Raw genomic sequence first — 26,391 nt, 5'->3', positions numbered from 1 at the left:
GGACAAGTTCTACCACCGTTTCATTCCACTTTTCCACGAACTCTTCGAAGGTCCCTTATTGAACCTACCTGACAAGAGCCCTGAGAGAACGACGGGGAGGAGGCAGGTGGGCGATGCACCCAGCACCCAGCCGAAGGCATGCTCACAGAGCCTGAGCTGCTGCTGTCGTCTTTACAACCATTACGACATGCCCTTTCTCAAAATGATTTCAGGCGGCTTATTAACAAGAATAAATATGCAGGCGCACAGGATAACTACAATAAAGGTTGAAAAGGGGAAAGAAATAGAAACATCCCATCAAGGAAGCAGAGAGAGTAGAGACTCTCACTGCCACATCCTCCAGCCGTAAATCTGAACGTTCTTGTGGGAACACGCAGGATGTGGAGGTTCCGAGGCGACAGCACCGTGCCCACTCTCGGCCCAGGCCCCACTTTGAATTATAGGAGAACCTGCCACGTGGGCCTTTGTGTAAAGTCCCTGCCCAACGGAGAGAATCTCTCGTCTTGGCAGGGGCTTCACGTGCCCATTTCTTGGAATCTCAACCAGAGCCCCGGGGCAGAAGCCTCAGTTCCCACCAGGTGGGAGGTGCTGCACCTACTTTGGGTGGCGGATGTCAGGAAGCGAGCGATTCAGGGAGATTTTATCACTGACGTAGATGTTAAATCCATTCTCTCGGTATGCCTGGTCCCCTCTCTCGGCGTCGGTCATGGGGTAAGGTCTCCCTTGTTCTCCATTTCCTAGAGGCAAAGAGCAGATTTGGTGTTGCTAATGCCCTAGCACAGAGGGAGCAACGCGTGCGGGTGGGGGAGGGATGAAGGATATGATGCTGCTGCAAGTTAGCCTATGCTTAAATATAGAGCCCGGCTCCAAATTGTGCAGGCAAATGGCTATCATTTATCCAGAGGCTACTGTGTGCGCACGTCCTTCTCATGTAATCGCTGCCACGGCAACACTGCACCGGGAAGGTAAAGCTCCCATTCTATAGACGGAAAAACTGAGTCTCAGAAAAGTTATCAAACCAGGTCCCACATCCATGCTCTCTCTACTTTTCCAAGAGCTCCAGACACCCTTGACTGTACAGCCTAGTCCCTGGTCAGGAGGCCTGGTCAGCAACCCGAGGGGGCCTCCTCCTGGGACTGCAGCTTCCTCCCTGCTGGAATCACAGCATGTTTGAGAGGCAAAGACAAGGCTGTGTGTGTAAGCCGTTTGTAAATGAGGAAACACTATGGAAATAGGAGGAAATGTTATGGGTGCTAAGTGAAGGCAAATTTAACTTTCAATCAAAATAAATGGTCACGAATGATAAAAGATACTCTGGTTTTTGTTTTGTTTTTTAAAGCAAGCAACCACAGTAAGATCTGCCCAGCCAAGGGCAGGGTGGCCTGTCAAGTGTTGGCGTTGCGTCATGGGAATGGCTACTCATGAGCTCATTTCCTCTCTCTGTGCTCTCCATACAGGAGGGAGATGGGTCCCTGATGCTCCAGGATCTTATTCTTCCAGATTCCCAGGGTGCGTCTGGGGAACGGCGAAGTTCACAATCACTCCTGCCACGACAGCATGGGGATCAAATCACCTGATTACAAACTGCATCTTTGAAATGGTTAAACAAGCCAGGGTGCATACACACCTTGGGATTCTATGCAACGTTAAATAACGATGAATCTGCGAAATGCCTCATTAACATGGATGAGCCTGGAGGGCATTATTCTGAGTGGAGTGAGTCATTCACAAAATATGTCAATCATCCAAAATATTGTAAGCGACGACTGTTGTCAAAAGTCAGAGAAAGGAGCCTTCTGTGATGGTTTCCAGGCCTGGGCAGGGAAGAGCGGGCACATTACTAACTGCAGGGTAAACACATACAAGGGGCTTCAAAGGGTTGGTTGAAAAATAGAATGAAAGGATAGTGGATTTTTCCCCATGAACCTTTTATAGCTCTCTCATGTTAACTTGGGCGAAGGGCAAAGACACACCCAATAAGGAGGTCAGCAAAAACTGGTGGCGCCAAGGGCAGATTTTGGGAGGGTGCAGGCGTTAGCGAATGCGGGCTGGGTGTGGGCAAGAGTGGGACTACACCCATGAACATATGCAGGTTTGACAGAGAGCATTCCTACCGGCATATTTCCTAGGCTGAAAACCTGCCCACGAACCTGGCAGAGCACACAGTGTGTGTGTGTGTGTGTGGGGGGGGGGAGCTGCATCTTCAGATATGATTGAGCCATGCCGAGAAATGGAGTCCTGATACGGGCTACAACTTGGATGAACCCTGAAAACTTTATGTCGAATGAGACAAATGAGTACTAAGGCCAAATGCTGTCCGCTCCCACTGATACAAGATGCTTAGAATAGGGAAGTGGACAGAGCACACATTCTGGTCCAGGGTAGAGGCTGTCAGGGCAGAAGGGGAGGGGAGGAGCTTTGGAAAGTAATAGTGGTTATGGTTGAACAACACGAACAAAATCAATGTCATAAACTGTACTTGGGAAACACGTTGAATTGGCAAATGCTGTGTGCTATGTGTGTGTGTGTGTGTGTGTGTATAGATGTATATATATACATATATATATATATTTCATCATGGTAAGAAAAAGTAGGATTCCCCAGAATCTGTATATTTTCCCGAATCTGCTCTGGCAAGTAGATGCTGACACTATCTCCTCGACTGCCTGGCACCTAGACCACACACTGCTCCAGGACAGCACACTGCTGGCTAGCACCTGGGACAGAGCCTGGAGCGCCACAGATGCCACAGCAGGGAAAGGTCAGAAGGGAAGACTGAGGAGGGCAGCAGGGGCACTCAGGAGCTGGGGCGGGGCTGGGACAGAGCGGAGTATGATGCCCAGCCCTGTTGTGTCACCACTGGACATCCCTTCAGCCTTTCTAAGCCTTGAGCTTTACAGTTACATTATCCAAGATCCATGAAATGATTAAGGAGTAATCCAGGGCGAGATGGCTGGCACAGCACTAAAAAACTCACTGCCAGTGAGTCGATTCTGACTCATTCAAGCTGATAGGGCAGGGTAGAATTGCCCCTGTGCATTTCTGAGTCTATAACTCTTTTCTATAGTATAATGCTTTATCTTTTTCCCTTGGAGCAGCTTGTAGTTTTGAACTGCTGACCTTAAGCTTAGCAGCCAAAAGCAGAACCACTATGCCACTGGTGTACAACAAATGTTGCTTATGATTAATCCTATTGCTGTCCCCATTGTCTATTCTTTTCTCAATGGTCAGCTCAATACTTTAATAATTGTGGTATATAACTGTCTGGCGAGTTAGTTCTTTTCAAATGTTTCCTTTCTTCATTTAAGCCGACACTGCCCCCACCTTCACTTTAAATTGCCAGCACCCAGGCAAAATGCATGCCATGTCCTTAAGTAACTGTGTCAGCTCTATTCAGAGCTTTGTTTTAATCTGATTTTGTCATAATGTAATTAAAAGAAAATCAATAGTGATGGGTACCTTGAACCAAGACAAAAATGAATGAAAGCGACCCCCTTGGGCTGCTACACGGCTCTCCAGTATTACACAACTGCTTCCTGCCCCTCCTTTTAGTGGTCACCTTACTAGCAGCCACTAAGGTTGTCAGAAACAGGAAGCATGAACCCTGCTGACCAATGGTGACACTGCGGCCCAGGGAGCTTGGGACATATCGGACGTTGGCTGGCAAGTAGCATCAGAGCTCAGGGCGGGCCCCCGACCCCTCACCAGAGAAATCTCCACAACCTCTATCACCCCCACTGCAAGGCTCCCCTGTGTGAGATGAGCTGCCCCAAGGGGTAACTGAGTGACAGAGGGGCTGGCTACTAGAGAGACAGAATCCTGGGAGTCAGGGGAAGGCACCGTAACCGATGGAGAGGGGGCGGGCAATGGGCGGTCCACACCCCCCTGCTGAACACAAACAGAGTGCACACGTGCCAGTTGCCTGCCTCGAATGGTCTGCCTGCCGTACCTATGCGCTGAGCGTCCCTCCTGATGGCCTCCTTGTCGTGCCAGTCCTTCAGCGTCTGCTCATCCCCCAAGGGAAGTATCTTCTTCAGCCGACTGTGTGAGCTCTTAAAAAATAAAAAATAAATAAAATAAAAGCCATGAAAAGAGGTACCACATGCACTGCGACAGAGCTTATTCAATCAAACTCAGAGTGGCCCTGTAGCTGCTCCCTATGATGTCAGAGGCCATACATCTATGCGGGAACGCGAAACTTCATCTTTGTGCCGAGGAGCAAATGGCAGGTTCACACTGCCAGCCTTGTCGATAGCAGCCCAACACATAAGCCACGACACCACCAGCTGATTGAACGGGAGGAGAAGGGGATAAATCTTAGTGGCACAGCCCTAGACATTACACTGCCTAAAGGAGCCGCTCGGATGGCCGTAGTGTATTTGTTCATCTACTAATTCACTCAGTGCACCTTGGCATGCCTTGCTTGGTGCTGCCCTCCCGTGCCAGCAAATTGCCACAGACATCAGAAAGATGGGCGGGTGCATGGCACCCATCTTCCCAGAGCTTACCACTCCTGGAACGACAGATGTACCGCTCAGCCCAAGGACAAAGTGGCAGGCCAATTGCTGTCAGCCAAATTATCACATGAGCCACAATCCCAAGCCACACCAGACATAAAATTCTCCAGTATCCACATTACAAGTATGAAAGGAAATGGTGAAGGAGGGGGTACTACCCCCAAACCGGAATTGCACTGAGTGGAGCAAAGTTTCTGTAGTATGCATTATCCCTGCTGGGCGAGCACTGAGCAACTTGCTCTGAGTTAGTGCACCCAGTGGCGTCACCTGGGAAGGTTCTATCTGGTCACGGTGAATTTTTTCACAAAAGCAGTTTCACTCGACCTAGTTTTTTGTGACGGCTGATTTAAGAGAACAGCAGGCAGCCATGAAATTTTGTTTGCTGCTTGGGAACAAAGCCACAGAAACTGCTGTAATGTTGAACACAGCTTAGAAGGACAGCACTGTGGGAAAAACTCAAGGGTATGACGAGTGGTTTTCTTGTTTCAAAAAGGTGAAATGTTGATTGATGACAAACCTCATTCAGCTTCTCCAACAGATGAACATGTCAGCTCATCGTGCATTTGGAGTTCATGCCATCAGGTCAGGCTGTCCAAGCTTTCTAGTTAGAGGTTCGAAAAGACTGCGCAGCAGTGCGCCACACAAAAGGCCTGAGTCGGCAGACGGAACTGGTGGTGCCACCTCGACAATGCTCCTGCTCACGCAGCCCTCTCAGCGCACCGGTTTTTGGCAAAATCCAGCATGCCTCTCTTGCCCAGGCATGTTTACTCACCTGACTTCACCCCATGTGACTTTGTTTTGTTTTCAAGAATGCAGAGGGGCATGAAAGGATAGCAATTTTAGGACGTAGAAGTGCTGTCAGCCGTCCAAACAGATGAGTTTAAAAAATGTTTCCAAGAGTGGAATCACAGATTTGACAAATGTATTAAGTTAACAGAAAGTACTTTGAAGGTGATAAGGTTGTTTTGTTAAAAAAAATTAAGTACATATTTTGGGGGTTCCATTTTGGGGGGTATCCCCTCGTATACCACATTTTGTTAAACTTTATATGTGCTAAAATGTTAATATAAAAATTGGAGACTGTGTGTGTGGGAGGGTGGTAACCAGTTCTGGGAACCAGGGTGCACCCCACACGTGAAGGCACACAGTTTGGACCATCATATATGGTGATGGGGGAGTGGGGCCATGTGCTGGACAGCAAAGACTCAGAGAAGATGCTCTGAGAGCTCCTTCCACCTGGAGAACTGGAGAAGGCTTTGTGGAGATAAGGGGCTGTCAGAGAGGGCACTCCACCTGGGGAAAGGCCAGGAGGTGTGGAGGACCCTGGCTTGGCCTGAAGAGAGGGGCAGGCCCGTAGCTTGAGGCAGCAAGTTGGGGCCTGGTCACCTGGTCCCAAATGGCAAATGGGCGTTGAGTGTACAAGCAAGCAATTTAAAGATGGAAGTGGGAAAGATGGATGCAGCAGCCACTGGGAAGCAGGACACAGAGGCTGAGCTGATGACATATGGGGGGGGGGGAGCCCACCTCATGGGCCCATTAGGAAGTGCTCTCCCTCCCTAATTAAAGCGATGGCATTCCAGTATCTGAGGTCATTCTGAAGACACCTGATGCTTTTCGAAGTCTGCAGACCTGGCCCTGGGGCTTCGGCTCTGGGCTCCCTGAGAACCTTCTTTAGGTAACACCCCATCCCAAGGCAGTTAGTTTAAAACCCAGTATTCCCCTAAATGAGAACACATTTTTAGCTCACGCTGCTAGTTAACCATCCTGCAGACGTGTTCTTGCCACAGTGGCATGCAGAATCCAAAAGCCCCAGTTCCTGTACAATTAACTGTGAAGGCCCTGGGCATCGGACAGGCTGGGGCACCAGCACAAACAACAAACCGACCACCTCAATGAGAGCAGCACCACGCCTGCTTGTTAAGTCTCTGGCTGAGCCCGTGTTAGGTAGTGGAGTTTCCACAGCAGCTCAGAGTCCTTACGGTAGCTTTAATGATAGGTACAAGCCTTTTGCCTTCTCACGCCTACAGATTGCTCCGAGTTGCAAGAAGAAAATTCTGAAAGTTGGTGTGCCGAAAATGTAGGTCAGGGAAGGGACGCAGGCCAGTGCTGGGAGCTTCGGAACCCCTAAGGCTGAGCTGGAAGGTCCTTGAGGGACAGCTAAGCAGTGCTGGGGACTTCTGGGGTGGGCAGCATGTTCGGTCACAGAAAGACTGAGGATTGAGTCCACCCAGAAGTGCCTCCAAAGGAAGGCCTGGAGATCTACATCCAAGAAATCAGCCCCAGAAAACGCAATGGAGCACAGTTCTACTGACACACAAATGGGTTGGAATCTACTCAGAGGCAAATTGTTTTTAGTCAATTTTGAGAGTTTCAACAGCACAGGGTGGGCTGCCCCAGCTGCTTCCTTGGGAAGGGGGAGGCCGAGAGATAAAAGGGGCTTGCGGACCCAACCTTCTTTGACCAGTGCAGGAAAGTGTCTACTTTACATACTGGAGATCCACGTGGATTTCATTTGGAGAAAGTTCCCCTGCTAAAAACAAACAAATCACAAACAGCCCCCACCAAAATTCAGGGAAGCTAAGGGCTGAGCCGTGCGGAGGGTAAGGGACCCGCCTCTACAATGTTCGGGCTGAGCAGTCAAACAGGCCTGGCTCTGCCTTCTGGCGCCTTCCCCTACGATGGAGTCTCAGTTGATCGCTGGGCCTGAGGGGACTCCAAGAACTCCAGGCTGCCTGAAGCCATGGTTCTCAAAATGTGGTCCCCTGAAATGGCCTCACGATCTGAGAATCTGTTAGGAATGCAAATTCTTGGGAGCCCCACGCCCCCTGACGCAGATATTCCCAGGGTGAGCCCAGGATCTGTGTTCCTCAAGTCCTTGGAGTGATTTGGATACACCTTTCAGTTTGAGAGCTTGGATGAAGGAGGCACTGACCAGCCCTGCTCGATGCTCACCACATCAATTCTAGGTGACTGTATCAAGTATGGGGGGCACAGTAGAAGGGTTTATCGTCAAAGGTCACCGAAACCCAAAGCTTGTGACCACCTACAAACACAACCTGGTTGTTCTAGGTTTTTGTTTTGAAACATCACGATGATTTGGGGCTTCTCCTGAAAACCTGAACGATCTGGTAATATTGGACTGAGTATCTCAGCCCCCAGCTGGCACTGAGTCATCACTGTCCTGTTTGAATTTGCTGCAGTCCCCACCCATCCTTGATGCCTTGCCCCTGACTCTCAGCTTTCATTTTTGTCACCTGGGTGAGTCCACAACACGCTAGGAAGTAACGGCGTGCCTATCGGAGTGGTGGAGTCGATTCTGAATCATAGCAACCCTGCGGGTTCCTGAGGTTGTGAATCTGTATAGGTATAGGAAGTCTCATCTCCTCAAAGCAGAGTCAGGCAATCTTTAAAGGGCATTTCAAGGCAAAAAGAATCCATTTCCTCATAGTGAAAGTCTCCCCACATTACTGGGAATGAGGAATGGGGCTGAGTCTCACAGGCATGACCTCATAGAGGTAAACTCTTTGAATCGTGTCCTCAAAATAGAATAGCCAATTGCCAGACTGACAGGGTTGAGAACTGAAAGGGTTTCATCCTTACAGCTTCAACCTTATCTACTGCCTTTGCTTTAATGATGTACATACTTCTCTCCCTCCAGGATCTGTGGAGACGCCCTACGCTCTGTTCTTCATTACCTTCCCTCAACCACAAGGATTTCAGAGCTTGCTGACACAGGTAGTTTTGATTGGTCTAAGCACACAGCTGCTGGAGTCCCGGGGACATGGATCTAAGCAGCTGCTCAGAGACCATCAGTTCACTCCCTAGTTTACAGATGGGGAAACCGAGGCCCAAAGACATCAAGCTACCCAACCAAAGTCACACAAGCAGGCAGAAGGATGTGACTCCCATCAGAAAATGGCATCTTCTTGACCAATCACCTCGATATAGGACTCAACATTTACGACATGCTTTACAAAAGGTATCTTTGGAGAAAAGAATGCTCGTTTCAATCTTAAAATCAAAAGAGTTTTCAGAGGCCAGTAGGATCTCAGAATCTTATTCACAAACCTACACAACAATTGTGGATAATTTCGGGTGGCTCAGAAGTCTCTGCAGAACATCTATGGAGTCCTGAGTGCAGATTTAGAAACCCCAGAGCATCCCACCAACCAGCCAAGGTGCACTGACACCCGTTCTGTGGCAAGCACTGTGCGAGGTGGGGCAGATACACATGACAAGAGGACTCTGCGAAGGTGCTGTAAATAAGTTCACAGCCATGTCGGTCTCTGCCGGAGGGGTATATGGGAAGCCTGGGCCCTCCCTAGAAATGGAAGTTCCTAGGCCCTACCCTAAGATGACTAAGTCAAGGTATCTAGGGACCTGAGCCCAGAAAGATGCTTTAAACCAATTCCCAGATGGATAAAACCATTTGTCTAAAACCAGTTTCTTTCAGGAAAAGGTGCTGGGAAGAGTAAAAGAATTACGGTTAAGAGAGATAAACACTATTATATTCACAACTCTGAGATAGTGGTGATCTACTAGTAGATGCATGGATGGATATGCAGACTGAGCAACTTTGGGAGGGCGAGGGAAAGTACACCCTGAATATTCATAGGTTTAACAGAGGTATTTATCTTTGGTGCTACTGTATCCATGACTGTGATAGCGTATATGAAAATTCCTTAGAGACATAACCAAACATCTTAAGGGAATGACTCAGCATTCTAGTTTCAGGGGATGCCAAGGTCAACCCGCATAGCAGTCCACAAAGATAATGTTCTCATCCTACTTTGGTGAGTGCGACTACGGTCGTAAAGGCCTTGAGCAGCCCTCTACGTCTCCACAGTTGGTCTTTGCCCACCTGGAGGAAAAGGGAATGATGACAACGGAAGACACATGAAGTGGTCTGACAGACCAGGAGGGCATCAGTCTCCATGGACTTCTTCCACCAGCAGTCACTCTGAAAGGGACTGGAGATTAGAAGGTTCTCGATAGAGTGGGAGAAAAAATATAGAACAAAACTCAACAAAAAGAAGAAGGATCAGCCTTATTGGTTGGCTTGAGACCGGTGGAATCCCGGGACTATGGAGTAGACCCTTCAAGCCTGGAAATGAACTCACTCTCGTGGCTTAATTTTCAGCCAGACAACAGATAGGTCTATTTATAAGGGAATAATAACACTAGTGAAATATGCACATCTTAGACTAATTGACCATTTGAGATCAAAAGAGCAGCAGCATTTGCAAAAGGCCAACTTAAGCAGGATCAGGAAAGAACGGAGAAATGGAAGCAGGAAGAACATGAAGGAAGTGGCGTAAGTAATGTTACTTTGGGGATGTTGCAGTGAGATGGAAAAAAGTGTGTATGAATTACTGAGTGGAAAACCGGTCTGCTCTATAAACCTGCACTCAATTAACAAGAACTCATTGCTATTGAGTCAATTGTAACTCACAGCAACCCTATAGGACAGCGCAGAACTGCCCCCTTTGGATTTCTGAGACTTTTAAATTTTATGGGAAAAGAGAGTCTGATTTTTCTTCCAAATAACACCTGTGGGTTTGAATCAATAACCATGTGTTTAACAGTTCAACCTCCAAGGTACAATATGAAAATTTAAAATTTAGAAGTAAACAAAGCCAGTTTCCTCATTGTACACCTATGGAATCTGGGGTTAAATCTGTAGCAAGGACTTGCCTTCACTGCCGTAGCTTGTTAGTCCCCAGGTCATACCACGAACTGGCTGATCTCTCCCAGGTTTAATCTATGAAGGCACAGGCATGTTGGCTTTGACTTGTCATTTTGCATTTCTAGGTAAATACACGGCTCAACTTAGGAGGCACTCAGTAAGCATCGGTGGACTTGGTGCATGAATGAAGGCTCATTGGGACCATAAGTATTCTAGCTTAATGACGTGCAGCATTCTGGTCCCAGAGTTAGACAAATCTAGATTCCAATTACTCGCTGATGGAACCTAGTACAGCTTCCTGTAGGGAAAAATAACAGAATAACATATATACGCTCGGGTGTTTGTTGGGACGTATGTAACCAGCACCTGGTGAAAGTCAAGGGACTCTGGTAACACTGTGTGGGTTGGGTATCGGAGTGGTTAACCCCAAAGCTGGTGGTTCAAATCCACCAGCTGCTCTGTGGACGAAAGATGAGGCTATCTGCTCCCATAAACATGTACAGTCTTGAAAACCCTATAGAGCAGCAGTTCTCAACCTGTGGGTTGCGACCTCTGGGGGGGGGGTGTCAAACAACCCTTTCACAGGGGTTGCCCGATTCCTAACAGTAGCAAATGACAGTTATGAAGTAGCAATGAAGGTAACTTTAAGGTTGGGGTCACAGCATTAGAACTGTCTGAAAGGGTCACAGCATTAGGAAGGTTGAGAACCACTGCTGTACAGGGTCATAAATGCATCAGCATCAACTTGATGGCAGTGTTTTGGGGGGTTTGTGTCACCAGGTTAGTACTAAAGAAAGCATACTATTAATAACGTTTTTCCTCGAGCAAGTTTTGAAAATAAGGTCCAATCTAGTGTCTATGAAGGGAGTCTAATAATAAAGATGAGTCCCATCCCGCCCACACCCCTAAATAAAATGTACTGCTAACAAGTTGGTTCTGACTCAGAATGGCCCTGAATGAAGGACACAGAACTGACCCTGTAGCACAGAGCAGAGCTGCGGCCAGGGCGGCTCTCTGTACCGAAGCAGACTGTTCCATCTTTCCCAAGAACAGCTGCTGGATTCCAATGGTTGCCCTTTAGGTTAAGTAGCCCAGTGCTTTAACCACGGCACCACTAGAGTTTCCTGGGTCCCACAGAGGCAACCTATTTAACACCTGATTCACTTTGCCTGGCTACTGCTGATAACAGGATTTAGAGCATCCCAATTAGTGGGAGCTCCCATGGCCGGCGGCAATTCAACGTGGCTTAGGGCAGGAAGAGAGCAGTTCTTCGTGGCTGTGGTATTCCACAGCAAAACACAGTGTCTCAGGAATAAACTGTGACTGTTAGTTTCCTTATTCGTCAACAAGAAAGGCTCAAACAATGTTTTTCCAGAGACGGCAGATCATATACAATAAATAACAATCACTTAGCATGATGTAGAAAAACATGTCTAGGTTTTCAAGCCAGTTTGATGCTACGTGCTCCCAGATTTGTCTAGGAAAGCTGCGGCTTTGTGCCTTCTGCAACCATTTTCCCACTATTTTTCTTCCCCTTGGTTTCCAGATGTCCTTTTGCTACAGAGCGAGAAGGGGTTGGGAAGGAGCAAGGCTCTAAGAGGAGCGAGGGGGAGAGTCTGTGGAGGAGGCTGGCAGAATTAATGTGGAAATCACATTAAACAATACATTGGAAATGGATTCTGACTGGCTGCGCTATATAACTGCTTCTGGTGTCTGCGCGCTTTTACTTAACATTCCACTAAAAGAACCGATTAGTGTTCAAACAGTCACACACTCACATGCACAAATGGAGTTTTAATCTTTTGTTTCATCACTATGTAGTGTGGCTGGCACCCTTGGGGGGTTGGGGGAGCAGAATGGTGGTGAAGGAAGCCAACTGTATTTTGACATAGACGAAAGATTTGTTAAAGTACACCCTCTAATCCCGAGATTGCAGACTCTGCAGGGACAGCTCAGCAAGGACATTTGCATCTCTGGCCGAGCTGGCTCTCTCCTTCAAAACGGGGAGCAGGAGAGCTTTGAAATGGTGACGGAAAGGAAAACGGAGCCGTTTACCTGCTGCACTAGTCTGAGGCACTAGTCCAGACCAGAGAGCCGGCTGCAAGTTTCAGAATGGCTCTTCCCCCACCCCTCCTCAGCTAGCACCTACAAACGGGCAGAAATGGCCCTACGGAACTCCATGCATTTGCTTACCTAGGCAGATCATTTTCATACCCTACACACACACACACACACACACACACACACACACACAGCATCCTACTCACGCTTATCATCCAGGTTATATTACACACACACACACACACACACACACACAGCATCCTACTCACGCTTATCATCCAGGTTTTATTACACACACACACACACACACACAGCATCCTACTCACACTTATCATCCAGGTTATATTCCCAAAAGCAAACAGGGAGTTTGGACAATGAATGTGTTCAATGGACTTGGAGTGCATGAGCTTAGTAGGACATGGGTGAGTTGTATGTATCTATTAATTTATCCAACAAATGATTACTAAGGGAAAAAATGATTACCAAGGACCCACTGTGTGCAGGACTTAGAAGGAAACAAAGGAGAATAGTCTCCAGACCCAACAAATAGTACAGATATGAGACAGGCATAGACGAAAACAGAAACAACCCACCACACTGTCCCAGAAGAGCCTTGAAGGGCCAGCCAGGTCAGTCCCAGAGAGGGCCATTGCTGGAAAAGGGTAATCACTGGGAGTTCTGCAAATAAATCCTACCGCCAAAGATGAAATTCCTTGCAACAATCAGGGAAGACTGCCTGGGAGAGTAGACAGAAGGGTCTCCCTGAGTGAGGGTCAGAGAGTGGGGCTGGAGGTGGGCAGAAGGCATGTACGGAGAAACGGAGAACCCTGTTCACCAAAGGCCCTGGGGCTCAGTCTGGTTGGGCTGATGAGGTGCAAAGCACAGTCGAGAGCAATGAGGCGGGAAAGTGAGGCTGTGGGGAGCCCCCGAAAGCCTTTGGGTGGCAGAGCTCCAGAAATAAAATCTCTCACTCCCTATTTACAGCAGACCCCGAGTTGTGCAGGCAACTCTGCTCAGTCCGAGGAAACGTTCCCATGTGTATAGGCTGAGGCTCATTCGCTCATCCTCTCTTCCTGCAAGGAGAAAGTAACTGTCTAGCCCACAACACAGACTTCATAAGGCTGCTCTGACCCACCCCAGCCTCAGCCAGTAGGCTGTCGTTTGAGAAAAGTTACTTTTTAGTAAAACCAGCACCAGGTTGTATGAGGAAAAGTCAACCTAAAAGGTTCTGAATGGAAGAGAACATCAGAACCCTAGTCTGTCTCGCGGATCCACCATCCAGCAATTAGGCCAGGCTAATTTTCCCTGCTCTATTAATTCTGTTGCCTCAATACCAGGATGTTGGGATCTGAAATCTGGACAGGGCCCCAGGTCCTAAGAGGACTAGGTCAGTTACAGGCAGGGGCCACTGTTTAATAAGGCTGACCCTGGGCTTCCAAGAGCAGGACCCTAGCTCCCTTCCTGACCCACTCTGTTTTCTACAGACGACTCTAGAAAAGGTCACTTGCCACTTGGGGTGATGAAAGCTCATTAGAAGATTTTTTAAACAGCAAGGAGGCAAAAAGCCAAGATTCTTTTTCAGAATGTCTATTACATAAAGGGCAAGAGGAACCTTCAGTAACTTTCCATTGTACTCTCAAAGAACAACTGCAACTTGAACCACTTTCTTCCGAGGAAGCTCTCCAGTGTTGTGCCACAGGGAAAGCAAAACAGACCACGGATTAGTGAAGTTCCTGTGGGCCCATCCACCCACTCGCCCTCCCCTCTACTTAAATGTTTAATGAGTACATGGCAGGCTCTGTGCTAGGTGCTGAGGATATATGGGTAATAACGGGAGACCAGGACCCTGCTCTTCCACAGTGTCTGTGAGCTGACCCCAAACTTCACACACACCCCCCAACCTGGTGTCTTATCACCTGGTACTTTCCGGTGTTAATCCCAGTGGACCTGTGCCATGTGCGGATTTAACCTTCAGCAGTTCAAAAAATGACACATGAGAAAATGAAAATACTATCTTAACAGGGGAGGCTGGGTACCCGCCCTTCCTGAATACAGTGAGCCTGCGTCCCAGAGGTGGCCCACTAGGGCACGTTCTCATTGGCCACTGGCAGTGGGTATCCAAGGGTGCTAAGTAAGTCTGATTTGAAGACAGGTGTTTCCCTTCTCTCTGGAGGCAGAGAGATTATGTGAACCAGAGAAATGATATTCTGTTTTAAAGTGGGAGGAAAGCAGGCTACACTAGATAATTTTTAAAATTATGGTAAAAATATGTATATACATTTGCTATTTCAATCACAAAAATTGGACTTTTGAGAGATGAAGACATTACTGACTCTTGAGTTGATTCTGAATTATTGCAACCCTACAGGACAGGGTAAAACTGGCCCTGTGGGTTTCTGAGGCTGAAAATCTTAAGAGCAGACAGCCTCACCTTTCTCCAGTGGAGCAGCTAGTGGGTTTGAACTACCAGCCCTGTAGTTAGCAGCCCACCACTTAAACCTACCAAGTCAACAGGGATCCTTTTTGAGAGATGGTCTGTCTTTATATCCCATCGTGTGTGATTTTTTAAAAGTGGATATCATTTTATGTTATTTTCACCTTAAATTGTGAGTTTACAATCTCTTTCTGAAGATGAGGCGTTACTGTACTACTGTCATTATATCCACTTTGTAGATGGCCAAACTGAGGCCTGGGGAGAAAATCGGCAGGAAACTGCAAACTGCTGAGCGCCACATGCGTGCAACCCTCACAGCTCCCGCCCTCATGGCATGCGGCCCTCCTCCACGTCCTGAGTTTGAGGAGCTCCCAGGCCTCCAGTCGCACAGTCAGTTCTCAGGGAAGGAACACCTGCTCGAGTGAATTAGCCACACCCTGGAGGGTGGCCCCCAGGAGCGCGAGCTGATGTGTGAGCAATCACAGGCAGCCCTTTAGAAAGGGCTCTTCTCAGGGGCTTGATGTGCTGTGCACAGCACAGGGTCGTTATCTTGCTATTGCTCCGTGCTCCAGAAGTGAATGGATGAAGGCAGACAGGCCAGACTGGAGACCCAGGCTAGCACCAAGCCTCACACGGTCCTAAAAGGGGCTGCTAACACATCTGCTTATTCGTCTCCTACTTGGAGACTTAAGATTGAGCCACCGTGACCAGAAGGTGTTGATGGGATCAGGTATCAGGCATCTAAGACCCAGAACAAAATTATACCGAGATAAAGTTTATTGTGCCAACCTGGCCGACAAGCACACGTGGGGTTAATTGAAGGGTGGAGGGATTAATGGCTAGGTGACCCTCGCGCTTCTAGTTCTCAAGTCTCTTGCTTTCTGATGGTTGGACCAGGGTGCAGCTGCCTTAGCCAGTTCCTTGCTTCAGCTGGCAAGGTTCACTTCCTGCAAGACATCCCTGAGGAGTGGCCACATGAACCTACCCTGATGCAGCCCTGGGTGCTGGAGTAGCTGTGTGGAGACCCCTGCCAGTGCTGAGGTGCTTACATGCTCACTGATTCAGCGTTCCTCCTGCAGTTGGCACCATTGCATGTGTTTTGTGATTGAGGAGGACTTTGTAGATCGGTGTCAGACATATGGGTTAATGTTGGACTTGTGGGCTTGGGCAGCACTGGGATGGGATGCTTTCCTAATGTACACTTACCCTTTATATAAAACTCTCTTATATGCATATGCCTTTCTGTGGATTTGTTTCTCTAGTATACCCAGACTAACACACATACCAATGTGAATTAGACGGGGTGGGGTACAGAGTGGAGACCCAAAGCCCATTATAGACAATTGGACATCCCCTTATAGAAGGGTCACAAAGAAGAGACGAGCCAGTCAGGGTGCAGTTTAGCACTGATAAAACATAAAACCTTCCTCTAGTTCAGCGTTTCTCAACATGGGGTCGAACAACCCATTCACAGGGGTTGCCCAATTCATAACAGTAGCAAAATTACAGTTATGAAGTAGCAACAAAAATAATTTTATGGTTTGGGGGTCACCACCACATGAGGAACTGTATTAAAGGGTTGTGGAATTAGGAAGGCTGAGAACCACTGCCGTAGGTGATCACTTTGTAATTGTCTGTCTCTCCGCAAACTGTCTGCTCCACGTGGGTAAGAAATACCAAATTTGGTTGAGCATCAAATTTGAATGGTTTCATCTTTCCCCCTATACCGTCAGAAAGGTCACCGAGGGAGCAGGCATCTCTAACGTAGTCTCCGGACATGACACCACACAGGGGCTTTGAGAATTACTTTTACTCTCATGACTAAATGGCTTCAGATCAAATTACTGGGCTCCATAAACTCCCTGAAAAGATCTCTAAAGGACGGAGCAGACTTTGAACTTTTCGACATCCCTTCTTATTTCATTTCAAACTGCTTCCGCTCTGTATTTCTAACCTCACGGCTTGTGGCAGAAATTGCAATGTTCCCCAGAAGTGGTTCTTACTGTTTTTCACAGTAATAGAAATTTTTGCTACCAATATGAAGGCCCAGAACAAGGATGATACAATTTCTCAGCAGCGAGAAGTAGCCATATAATTAGGTTCTGTCCAATGAATGTGAGTGGAGGGTGTGGCACATCCGCTTCAAGGAACCAGCCTCCAGAAACACGTGGGGGTGCAGCTTTGTGCCTTCTATTTATCTCCGCCTAGTTCTTGCTCCCTGGAATTCAAATGGCATCTATGCCTCAGCAGAAGGAGCCTAGTTCTTGAGACCTTTTTTGGAGTAGAACTGTCTTACCAAACCTGCACTGTAAACGTACAGACTTTTAGCAAGAGAAAGATCCAATTTCTATCACATTTAAGAGACTTAAATAAAATCTCAACTCATATACAGGGTACTGCTTCTCTCGAAGCTTGAAAAGTGGAGAAGCTCTTTGGTGGTGTGGAGGGAACCCTGACATAGAACCAAAGAGACCTGGATTTCAGACTCCGGGATCTGTGCTCACCCAGAGTAGGACATTAGGTAGGTCTCCTTGAATTTCTAGGTCTCTTAAAATTCAGAACAAAATGATGTTTCTAACCTATAGGATTTCTGAAGTGGCCATGTTGCACATATACATCTCAACCAGCTCCCATGCAGTCCATTCTGCCGCACGAGAGCCACGCGTCAGAGCAGAGCTGTGCTCTGCACAGTTTGCAGTGGCTCATTTTTCAGACTTATATTGCCAGGCCTTTCTTCTGGGTTGCCACTGGGTACACTTGTACCTCCAGCCATCTGGTCGGCAACTTACTATACTAATTGTGTGCATCACCCAGGGGTTGTTATATATAGCCTATTACATGTCAAAGAAACTGCTATTGCAGTCAATAGGACTGGCTGCTGTTGAGTCGATTCCAACTCATGGATCAGAGCGCAACTGGGCTCCATAGGGTTTTCAGTAGTTGATCTTTCAGAAGCAGATTAAAAAGTCAACACTCTAAAAACAAGTAAACAAACAATATAGCAACTGCCCTTATTAAGTTACAGTCAGCAGAACAGTGCGGCGGCTCCATAAAGACAGACCACAGACCAATGGAACCAACGTGAATTGACAGAAATTATGGCAAACATCTACGACCAATTGGTTTTTGACAAGAGTGACAAGAACATTTAATGAAAAAGAATAGTTTCTATAACAAATAGTGCTGGGACAGCAGGATTTCTACAGGTAAAAGAAGGAAGTTGGATGCCTCCCCCCACATCATTCCATATACAAAAACTGACTCAAAATGGATCAGAGATCTAAATACAAGAACTTAACTATAAACAGGAAAAGGCCTTCATGGCCTCGGATTTGAAAAGAGATTCTGAGTTTTGACACCAAAAGCACAAGCACACCAAAAGCAAAAGTAATTTGACTTCAATGAGATTAGAAACTTCTGCACATAAAATATTAGCAAGAAAATGAAAAACAATCCACAGAATGAAAAAATATTTGCAAATCATCTATCTGATAAGGATTGGATATCTAGAACACATTTGGAACTCTTATAACCCAATGACAAAAAGGCGAGATAGTAGATGGGTCGTCAAAGGCATTTAAAGAGTGTGTGGTAGTCATCTAATCTGGTGCCAATTTAAGGATTAAGAATGTAGGGGTGGAGTCTAGGCTGTCAATCTGGAGATAGCCAATGAGACTTTGGTGGGCATGGCCTTCTCCTGAGAATTCTGGGAAATCTGGTACTTCCTCCTTGGAGGCAGAAGACACCTCTCTTTCTGCTACTCCCTGGGAGACATTGCAGAAGACAAGCCACATGGACACAACCAGATCTTGGAAGCTGGAGAAGCCAGAGAGACCCCTGCCAGTGCTGAGATGTTTCCATTGCCACTGGATCCAAAGACTGTCTGCCCACTGGTCTGTGAACTTCTTCATTCGGTGTCATTGCATGTGTTTCATGAGTCTGAAGAGGACTTTATAGACTGATATCAGAAATATGGGCTAATATCAGACTAATGGACTTGATCTGGACTGGGTTGGGATGCTTTCTCAATGTTCAATTCCTCTTGTATACATATGCATATTTATGAGTTTGTTTCTCTAGTCTACCCAGACTAACCAGAGTGGGAGGAATTCAGTGTGGCATTGCTGACTTAACCAAGGAGGAGGCCGGGTGCGGGGACCTCTGCGAGCAGCTGACAAGGGAAGAAGCATCTTAATCCTACAACTTAGAGGAACTGAATTCTGCCATCAATTCCAATGAACCTATAAGTGGATTCTTCCCCTCCGAGACCCCAAGCAGAGAGCTCAGCTTAGTCTGCTTGGACTAATGATCTATTCAGTTTGAGCTAATTAGTGTGTACTCTTTCAAGCCATTAAGTTTGTGGTGATTTGTTACACAGAGCTGGAAAACAAATACATCATTTGAATAGTAGGGCATATTTTATTTTCCAGTGCTGGCTCTAGCACACTCTGTCCCACACGCTCTTCTCGCAGCTCCACAGCATCATGGCGATAGAATCTACATTGTCGCCTCTCTTTGAGTGGGGGTGGATCTTTGTGACTTCCTCAGCCAATGGAGTTTGGCAGAGATGCAATGTAACTTCTGTGGCTAGGTCACAAAAATGCCATGCATTTCCACCTTGCTCTCTGGGCATCTAATGAGGGAGGTTCTCTGTGGAGAGGGCAGCGTAAAAGAAACACACCAATAGCCGGCACCAACAAATGGTCAGCTGTGTGGATGAGCCATCTGAGAAGCATGTACTGCAGACACAATTGTTCCAAGAAACGTTGAGTTCAGAGATTTGTGAGCAAATAAATTACTATTGCTTTTGGCTATTCAGTTTAGGGGCAGTTTGTCACCCAGCAATAGAAACTGGGCACAGTATATGTCACACACAATTCACCACATGAATTTGACAACCTAGGAGCTGATCTAGATTGATTCAACAGGTGAGTCTGCTGAGCATGCAGTGGCCAATACCAAATTTCCATAAACAAACAAAAACCAAACTCACTGCCATCAAGTTCATGCCGACTCATAGCAAGCCAAATTACCAGACAAGCTTCTAAAGGCTTATCAAGTGCCGACATAACAGAAAGATCACAGTGGAATGCTTGAACATTTACTCTCACACAGTTTAAGAGGCTAGAAGTCCAAATTGAGAGTGCTGGTTCTAGGGCAGGTGAGGGATGTCTTGCCCTGTGGGTAGAAAGTCTTGTGGATCCAGTGGTGGTACAAGCATCTCAGCGCTAACAGGGACTCCAGGTGTCCTCGTCAGCTCCAGTGCTCTAGTATAGCTCCATGTGTCTTCTCAAGAAGAATGTCTTGCAGGGAGTGAGCCTGTGTCCCACCTACAGTGAGCTATTTATCTCCTTAGCGCTTCCAAATGAGGTCATCAAGCTGCGACCTAATTGACAGGCTAAACTCCACCCCTTCACTCATAAGTCTCAAATTGACAACAGATTATGTAACAACCACACTGATGAAGATAGAAGATTGAAACCTTTGGTTTGGATTCCAACTCAATGTCAAGCAAACGAAAATACTCACAACTGGAACAATAGGATACACTGGACTAACATGGTAAATAGAGAAAAGGTTGAAGCTGTCAAGGATTTTGTCTTGCTTGGATCCACAATCAATGCTCACAGAAGTAGCAGTCAAGACATTAAAAGACATGCAGTATTAGGTAACCCTGCTACATAAGACCTCTTAGAGTGTTTAAGAGCAAAGATGTTACTTGGAGGACTAGGGTGTGCCTGACCCAAGCCATGGTATTCTGCACGGCATCACATGCATGTGAAAGTTGGACACTGAATAAGGGAGACCACTGAAGAATCGATGCATTTGAATCGTGGTGCTGGAGAGGAATATTGAAAGTACCGTAGACTGTTAAAAGGACAAACCAATCTGTATTAGAAGAAGTAAGGCCAGAGTGCTCCTTAAAGGAAAGGATGGCAAGATTTGTTACATACTTCAGACACGTTTTCAGGAGAGACTAGTCCCTAGAAAAGGATGTCATGTGTGGTAAATAAAATGGCTTACGACAAGATGGATCGCCACAGTAGCTGCATCAACAGACTCAGGCATAGGACCAATTGTGAGGATGTGCAGGACCGTGCAGTGTCTCATGCTACTGTGCATTGGGTTGCTATGGGTTGAGGCTGAAAGGATGGCACCTAACTACCACCACCAACACTACCACCACAATTTACAAGTAAAGACACAGAGTCCTGAGAGATTGTACATTTACTATTCAGGAAGAGGCAGTAAGGCCATTTTTGGACTTTCCCAGGAACTGAATGGTGATGACAGATAATTACCGACAATTATTGAACACCTATTATGTACCAAGAATTTAGACATACAATCTCATTTAAACTTTCCAATGACAGAAAGTAGCTTCTACCATTTCCTCTTTTTACAGATTCAGAGAGAGATTCAGAGAAGCTCAGTAACTTGCCAAGATCATAGTGTAAGTAGGTAGCAGGCCTGGATTCAAAATCAGAGTCTTATAAGGTGGGGTAGGTTTTCTATCACCCATAGCATTTCATTCCCCATTTGGGAGTCCGTACATGGTGCAAACAGTTACTGTGCTCAACTCTTAACCAAAGGTTGGAGGCTCAAGTCCACTCAATGGTACTTCAGATGAAATGTCTAGCAATCTATTGTCCAAAATTAGCCATGACCCAGTGGAACATGGGGTCACCATGCACCAAATTATAATCAACTTGATTTTTCTGGTTAATCTGCTGCAATCAAGGCCCTACCATTGTTTTACCTTAAATGGTTGCAAGCCCTCTCTCATTGCACCTCAGAAAAGCAATGAAAGGGAAGCCTGTTCCTGTGCCCAGTGTCTGAGTAACCTCCAGCCTGGGCATGGCTCACATCATCCCTCTCACCTTGCTGACTCCCCAAAGGGCCAATGTACAACTACAGCAGCAGCTTGTCCCCTAAGGCAAGGACACGTCACTCCTCTCGGTTAAAGAGAAAGAACATGCAGCATTCAAAAGGGACCGGAGAGAAGTCATAAACCTGCTATTTTCCAACTCTGTGCAATGGATTTCCTGGAGCTGTCACAACTGGAAGGTGGGGGAAGGGTGAGAGCCAGCAAGATGGGCGCCAATTTCCTCTTTGCTATATATTAATTAGCCTTTCAAGTAAGATTAGGTGAAAATTTCTATTACTAAAAAAAAAAAAAGGTTTGAAAATCTATGATCCAATGCCACCATTTCATTGTATTAGGAAAAAAGGCAACCCCTACAATGATTTGCAGTTATTAAAAAAATAAAAACATATAGTTAAAAATTCAAATAGTCAATAGGATAGCCAATATAAAATAAAACTCCTAATTTCTGAGCCCTAGAGATATCCACTAAACAGTTCCTTGTATAGTCTTTCCAGAATTTGTCTCCTCTTTCTTTTCTTGCTATTTACTAACTACCAAGACTCAACTTCCTACATTTCCAGAGGAGTTAAAACGGGGACCCAGAAGGGAAAAGAGAATTGCCTGAAGACCCAAGAGCAAATCAGAGGAGGTCCCCTCCTGCATGCCAGGCTTTCGCAGACCAGCTGGTTCTCACCCCTCTCTCCCCGCTCTTTCTCACCTCCAGCAGTGGTTCTGATGATCTATCTACAACACCAGCACACTGTAATCGTTTTGGGTTGCTGCTGTAACTCATCATCACAAACGTAGTAGCTTAAAGTAACGCAGTTATCCTCTTATATTTCTACAGCTCAGAAATCTGAAACAAATTTCCCTGGAATAAAATCAAGGGGTCAGCAGAGCTGTGCTCTTTCTGAAGGCTTGAGGAGAGGCCCCATTTCCCTGACTTTTCTGGATTCTAGAGGTCACCTGCACACCCTTGGCTAGTGGCCCCTTTCTCCATGGTCAAGCCAGCAGGGTAGCCTCTTCAAATCTTTCTCCCTGGCTACGACCCCTGCTTCTGTCACCATATCCTGTTTGGGATCCTACTGCCTCCTTCTACTGAAGGACATTGGAGATTCCATGAGGCTCACTCTGACAGTTTGGGATAATTTTTCCATCTCCAGATTACCTAGCCCCTTCATTTAACCACATCTGCCATGGAAGGCAGCATCCACAGGTTCCAGGAAGTAGAAGACAAAGATATCTTTGCAGGGCCACAATTCTGTCTACCAAGGAGCCCCAGTAGCACAGTGGGTAAAGCATCAGCTGCGGATAGATCAGTGGTCCCAAACCACAGGCCGACCTGCGGTAGAAAGATGTGACAGTCTGCTTCTGGAAGGACTTATAAATTCCTGAGGGACTTACCCTCAGGAAGCCCTGTAGAACAGCTCTACCCTGTCCTACTTAGTCACTAAGAGTCAGCCTCGACTCCATGGCCACAGGTTTGGTTTGGGTATTCTGTCTACCACACCAGCCAAGAGGCTCTGGGCAGAAATTCTCTATTCTGATTGCTGGCGTTGGCATATACAATGATGCTGCAAAGCACCTGGGGCCCTGGGCTCTGGCTCAGTCTGAGATGAGAAGCAGAGCGGAAGGAGTGGGGGCCACCGCCCGTGCCGGTCTCCCCTCTGTACTTATTTCTTCAGGAGCCACAGGGCACCTCCCGTGGCTAGTTAGTGAGCACTGCACACTGGAGTGAGACAGATGAACCCCTGACACTAAATAACTCCCGAGCCTGAGCCTAACAACTCTTACTCTTCCCTGTCTGCCTCAGGCGACTGTTGGGGCAATGAAATCAGGCAGACTGATACCCTCTCTATATACAAGGTGGAGTGGAGGGGGGGAAGGTTGTGTCAATCATCGTTAAAAAGATGTTAGAGCTACAGAACTCCCTTTTAACGCGGAGAAGCTGCATCCCAGAGCTGGCGGGTCTGAAACGATTCCCAAGCTCCCTATCACACAGCACGCTCTTGGCATTTTCCCTCTCCTGGTATCGCGTGCAAGGATCCCAAATGTTTCCACAGCTTGCGAATTCCTCCCCAAGTTGACTTCAGCGTCACAAACCAAGCATCTAAGCATCTGCTGGTCTCCTTCGCAGAACAGGGGCGCCTACATCTAGTTCACATTTTCCAGGGGTCCCTGTTTCCCACGGTGATATGGCTAGAACCGCATTCAGCAGTTGCAACACTGCACCCTTGGCAAGGCCCTGGGCCGTTGGATAGGAACTGAAGCCTGAGCCACCTTTGGGGACGGGCAGAGACCTCCACTTTGTTGGCCGGGTGGATCATTGTCTGAGAGCTTCCGTTCCTCTGTGTGCAGGGCCAGTCCCTCCAGGCTCTCAGGCCCCTGACCCCAATTCCCAACCACCATGCCTGCCTCCTGGGTCTCAGCTGTTTCCCTGACAGCTTCCATAAGCAGCCCGCTTTCCCCCGTGTCCTCTCAGAATCCATCTCCATGCTGAACCCTTGCCCTGCCTTGGAGTAGAGAGACCATCACAGAGCCCAGGGAAGACCTGGTCAGCGCACATGCATTGCACTTCCTCTGCCGGTCCATTTACAGCACGATCCTCACAATCCCAGAGGCAGCACCAGTATCATCAAGCCGGTTTTACAAATAGTCCCTGGATGGCACAAAAGGTTACGTGCTTGACTAGTAACAGAAAGGCTGGCAGTCCAAACCCACACCGAGGGCCCCAACCCCCTTAGAAGAAAGGCTGGTGAGCGGTTTCCGAAAAGTCACAGCCTTGAAGGCCCTGAGGAGCACGGTTCTGATCCACGTGCAGGTGGTTGCCATGGATTGAAATTGACACAAAGGCAACAGCTTTGGTTTCTGCCTTTACTTCGTAGGTGAGGAAAATGATGAAGTGCTCACTGGGATAGGAAGTTAGACTGTGACTCCATCTGGTCTGGTCACATGTCTGCTCAGGAAAGAATTCCTCAAATTCCTAAACCCTTGACCCCCCAAGAGCTCTGATGTCAATGTCTGACCACTACACTGTCCATAATGTGTTCCAGAAGAGACAAAATACCCATGGTGAGCAGACGAAGGGGGAGTAGGAGAGAGTAGAGCACATCCTGGCCCACCAGGCCTTGAGGACGATGACCCCAATTAGAGCAGCCAGTCGACAGAGAGGATCACATGGCCGGCCCCACTATGAGCCATGACGCCCCTCACTGACCCACAGCCTTGTGGGGAACAGCATCGGAGACACAGTGTGGGAACTGAGCCCGACCTGATCCCACCACACCAAGGCACAGCACTGGGGGAGTGCAATGGAACAAGCTTGTCTTTCTTGTGTTTTATTTTGTTCTTTGTCAGTGGTTTGTTGTTATTGTTGTTTTGTTGTCTAATGTTGCTTGGTTTGTTTGCTCTGTCTTGTTTTTGTGCATGTTATTATTTCTGCAGGTCTGTTTAAATAAGACAGACTGGATGAATAATCTGGAGGAAAAACAACGGGATCGACAGTTCTGGGGTGAAATGGGAGAGGGGGAGGTGGGGGAAAGGAAGTGGTGCTAACAAACCCAGGGACAAGAGAACGACAAGTGATCCAAATTGGTGGTGAGGTGGGTGTGGAAGGCCTGGTAGGGCATGATCAAGGGTAATATAACCAAGAGAAATTGCTGACACTAAGGTGGGGACTGAGCATGATAGTGGGACAGGAGGAAAGTCAAGGGAAATAGAGGAAAGAGCTGGGAGGCAAAGGGCATTTATAGGGGTCTGGACAAAGACATGTATATATACAAATATATTTATATATGAGGATGGGGAAATAGATCTATATGCCTATATTTATAGGTTTAGTATTAAGGTGGCAGAAGGACATTGGGCCTCTACTCAAGTACTCCCTCAATGCAAGAATCTTTCTTCTATTAAATTGGCATTCTATGATGCTCACCTTCCCGACACAACTGCTGAAGACAAAGCGGGTGAGTAAGCAAATGTGGTGAAGAAAGCTGATGGTGCCTGACTATCAAAAGATATTGTGGCTGGGGTCTTAAAGGTTTGAAGATAAACAAGGAGCCATCTAGCTCAGAAGCAACAAAACCCACATGGACGAACATGCCAGCCTGTGTGATCACGAGCTGCCAAAGGGATCAGTTATCAGGCATCAAAGAACCAAAAATCATATCATTGGGTGCACACCTCCATGATACGATCGCTGAGGACAAACGAGTGCATAAGCAAATGTGGCGAAGAAAGCTGATGGTGCCTGGCTATCAAAAGGTATAGCATCTGGGGTCTTAAAGGCTTGAAGATAAACAAGTGGCCATCTAAGTAGCTCAGAAGCAACGAAGCCCACATGGAAGAAGCACACCAGCCTGTGCGGTAATGAGGTGTCAAAGGGATCAGGTATAAGGCATCATCAGGACAAAAATTCTTACCATAGTGAATGAAGGGGGAAGTGCAGAGTGGAGACCCAAAGCCCATTTGTCGGCCACTGGAGAACCCCTTGCAGAGGGGTCTAGGGGAGGAGATGAGCCAGTCAAGGTGCGATACAGCACTGATGAAAAATACAACTTTCGGGGCTTAAGTGGAGAGCAAATGCCTTGAGAATGATTGGGGCAGGGAATGTATGGATGTGCTTTATACAATTGATGTATGTATATGTATGGATTGTGGTAAGAGTTGTTTGAGTCCCTAATAAAATGTAAAAGAAGAAAAGAGAAAAAAATGATTAGGGCAAAGACTACAGATGTGCTTTATACAATTGATGTATGTATATGTATGAACTGTGAAAAGAATTGTATCAGCCCCAATAAATTGTTAAAATAAAAAAAAAGAAAAT

General features: G+C 47.0%; 1 protein-coding gene across 3 annotated transcripts in view; it reads right to left on the bottom strand.

Moving 5' to 3' along the window:
- GALNT10 (polypeptide N-acetylgalactosaminyltransferase 10) overlaps nt 1-26,391 on the bottom strand; it is a 270,449-nt gene that overhangs the window by 152,218 nt on the left and 91,840 nt on the right. For 2 of the 3 annotated variants that reach the window (XM_075541867.1, XM_075541866.1), the window contains exons 2-3: nt 3,950-4,052; nt 599-737 (exon numbers count right to left, since the gene is read on the bottom strand). In XM_075541867.1, coding sequence (XP_075397982.1) covers nt 599-737; nt 3,950-4,052 — 242 coding nt within the window. Of the gene's footprint in view, nt 1-598; nt 738-1,627; nt 1,755-3,949; nt 4,053-26,391 lie in introns of those variants that run through there. The other variant, XM_075541868.1, reaches the window with a different exon arrangement.

The sequence above is a fragment of the Tenrec ecaudatus genome, chromosome 2, assembly GCF_050624435.1.
Source record: "Tenrec ecaudatus isolate mTenEca1 chromosome 2, mTenEca1.hap1, whole genome shotgun sequence".
Taxonomy (NCBI): domain Eukaryota; kingdom Metazoa; phylum Chordata; class Mammalia; order Afrosoricida; family Tenrecidae; genus Tenrec; species Tenrec ecaudatus.
The sequence above is the reverse complement of the archived record's forward strand: the minus strand, read 5'-3'. Positions and strand labels throughout refer to the sequence as shown.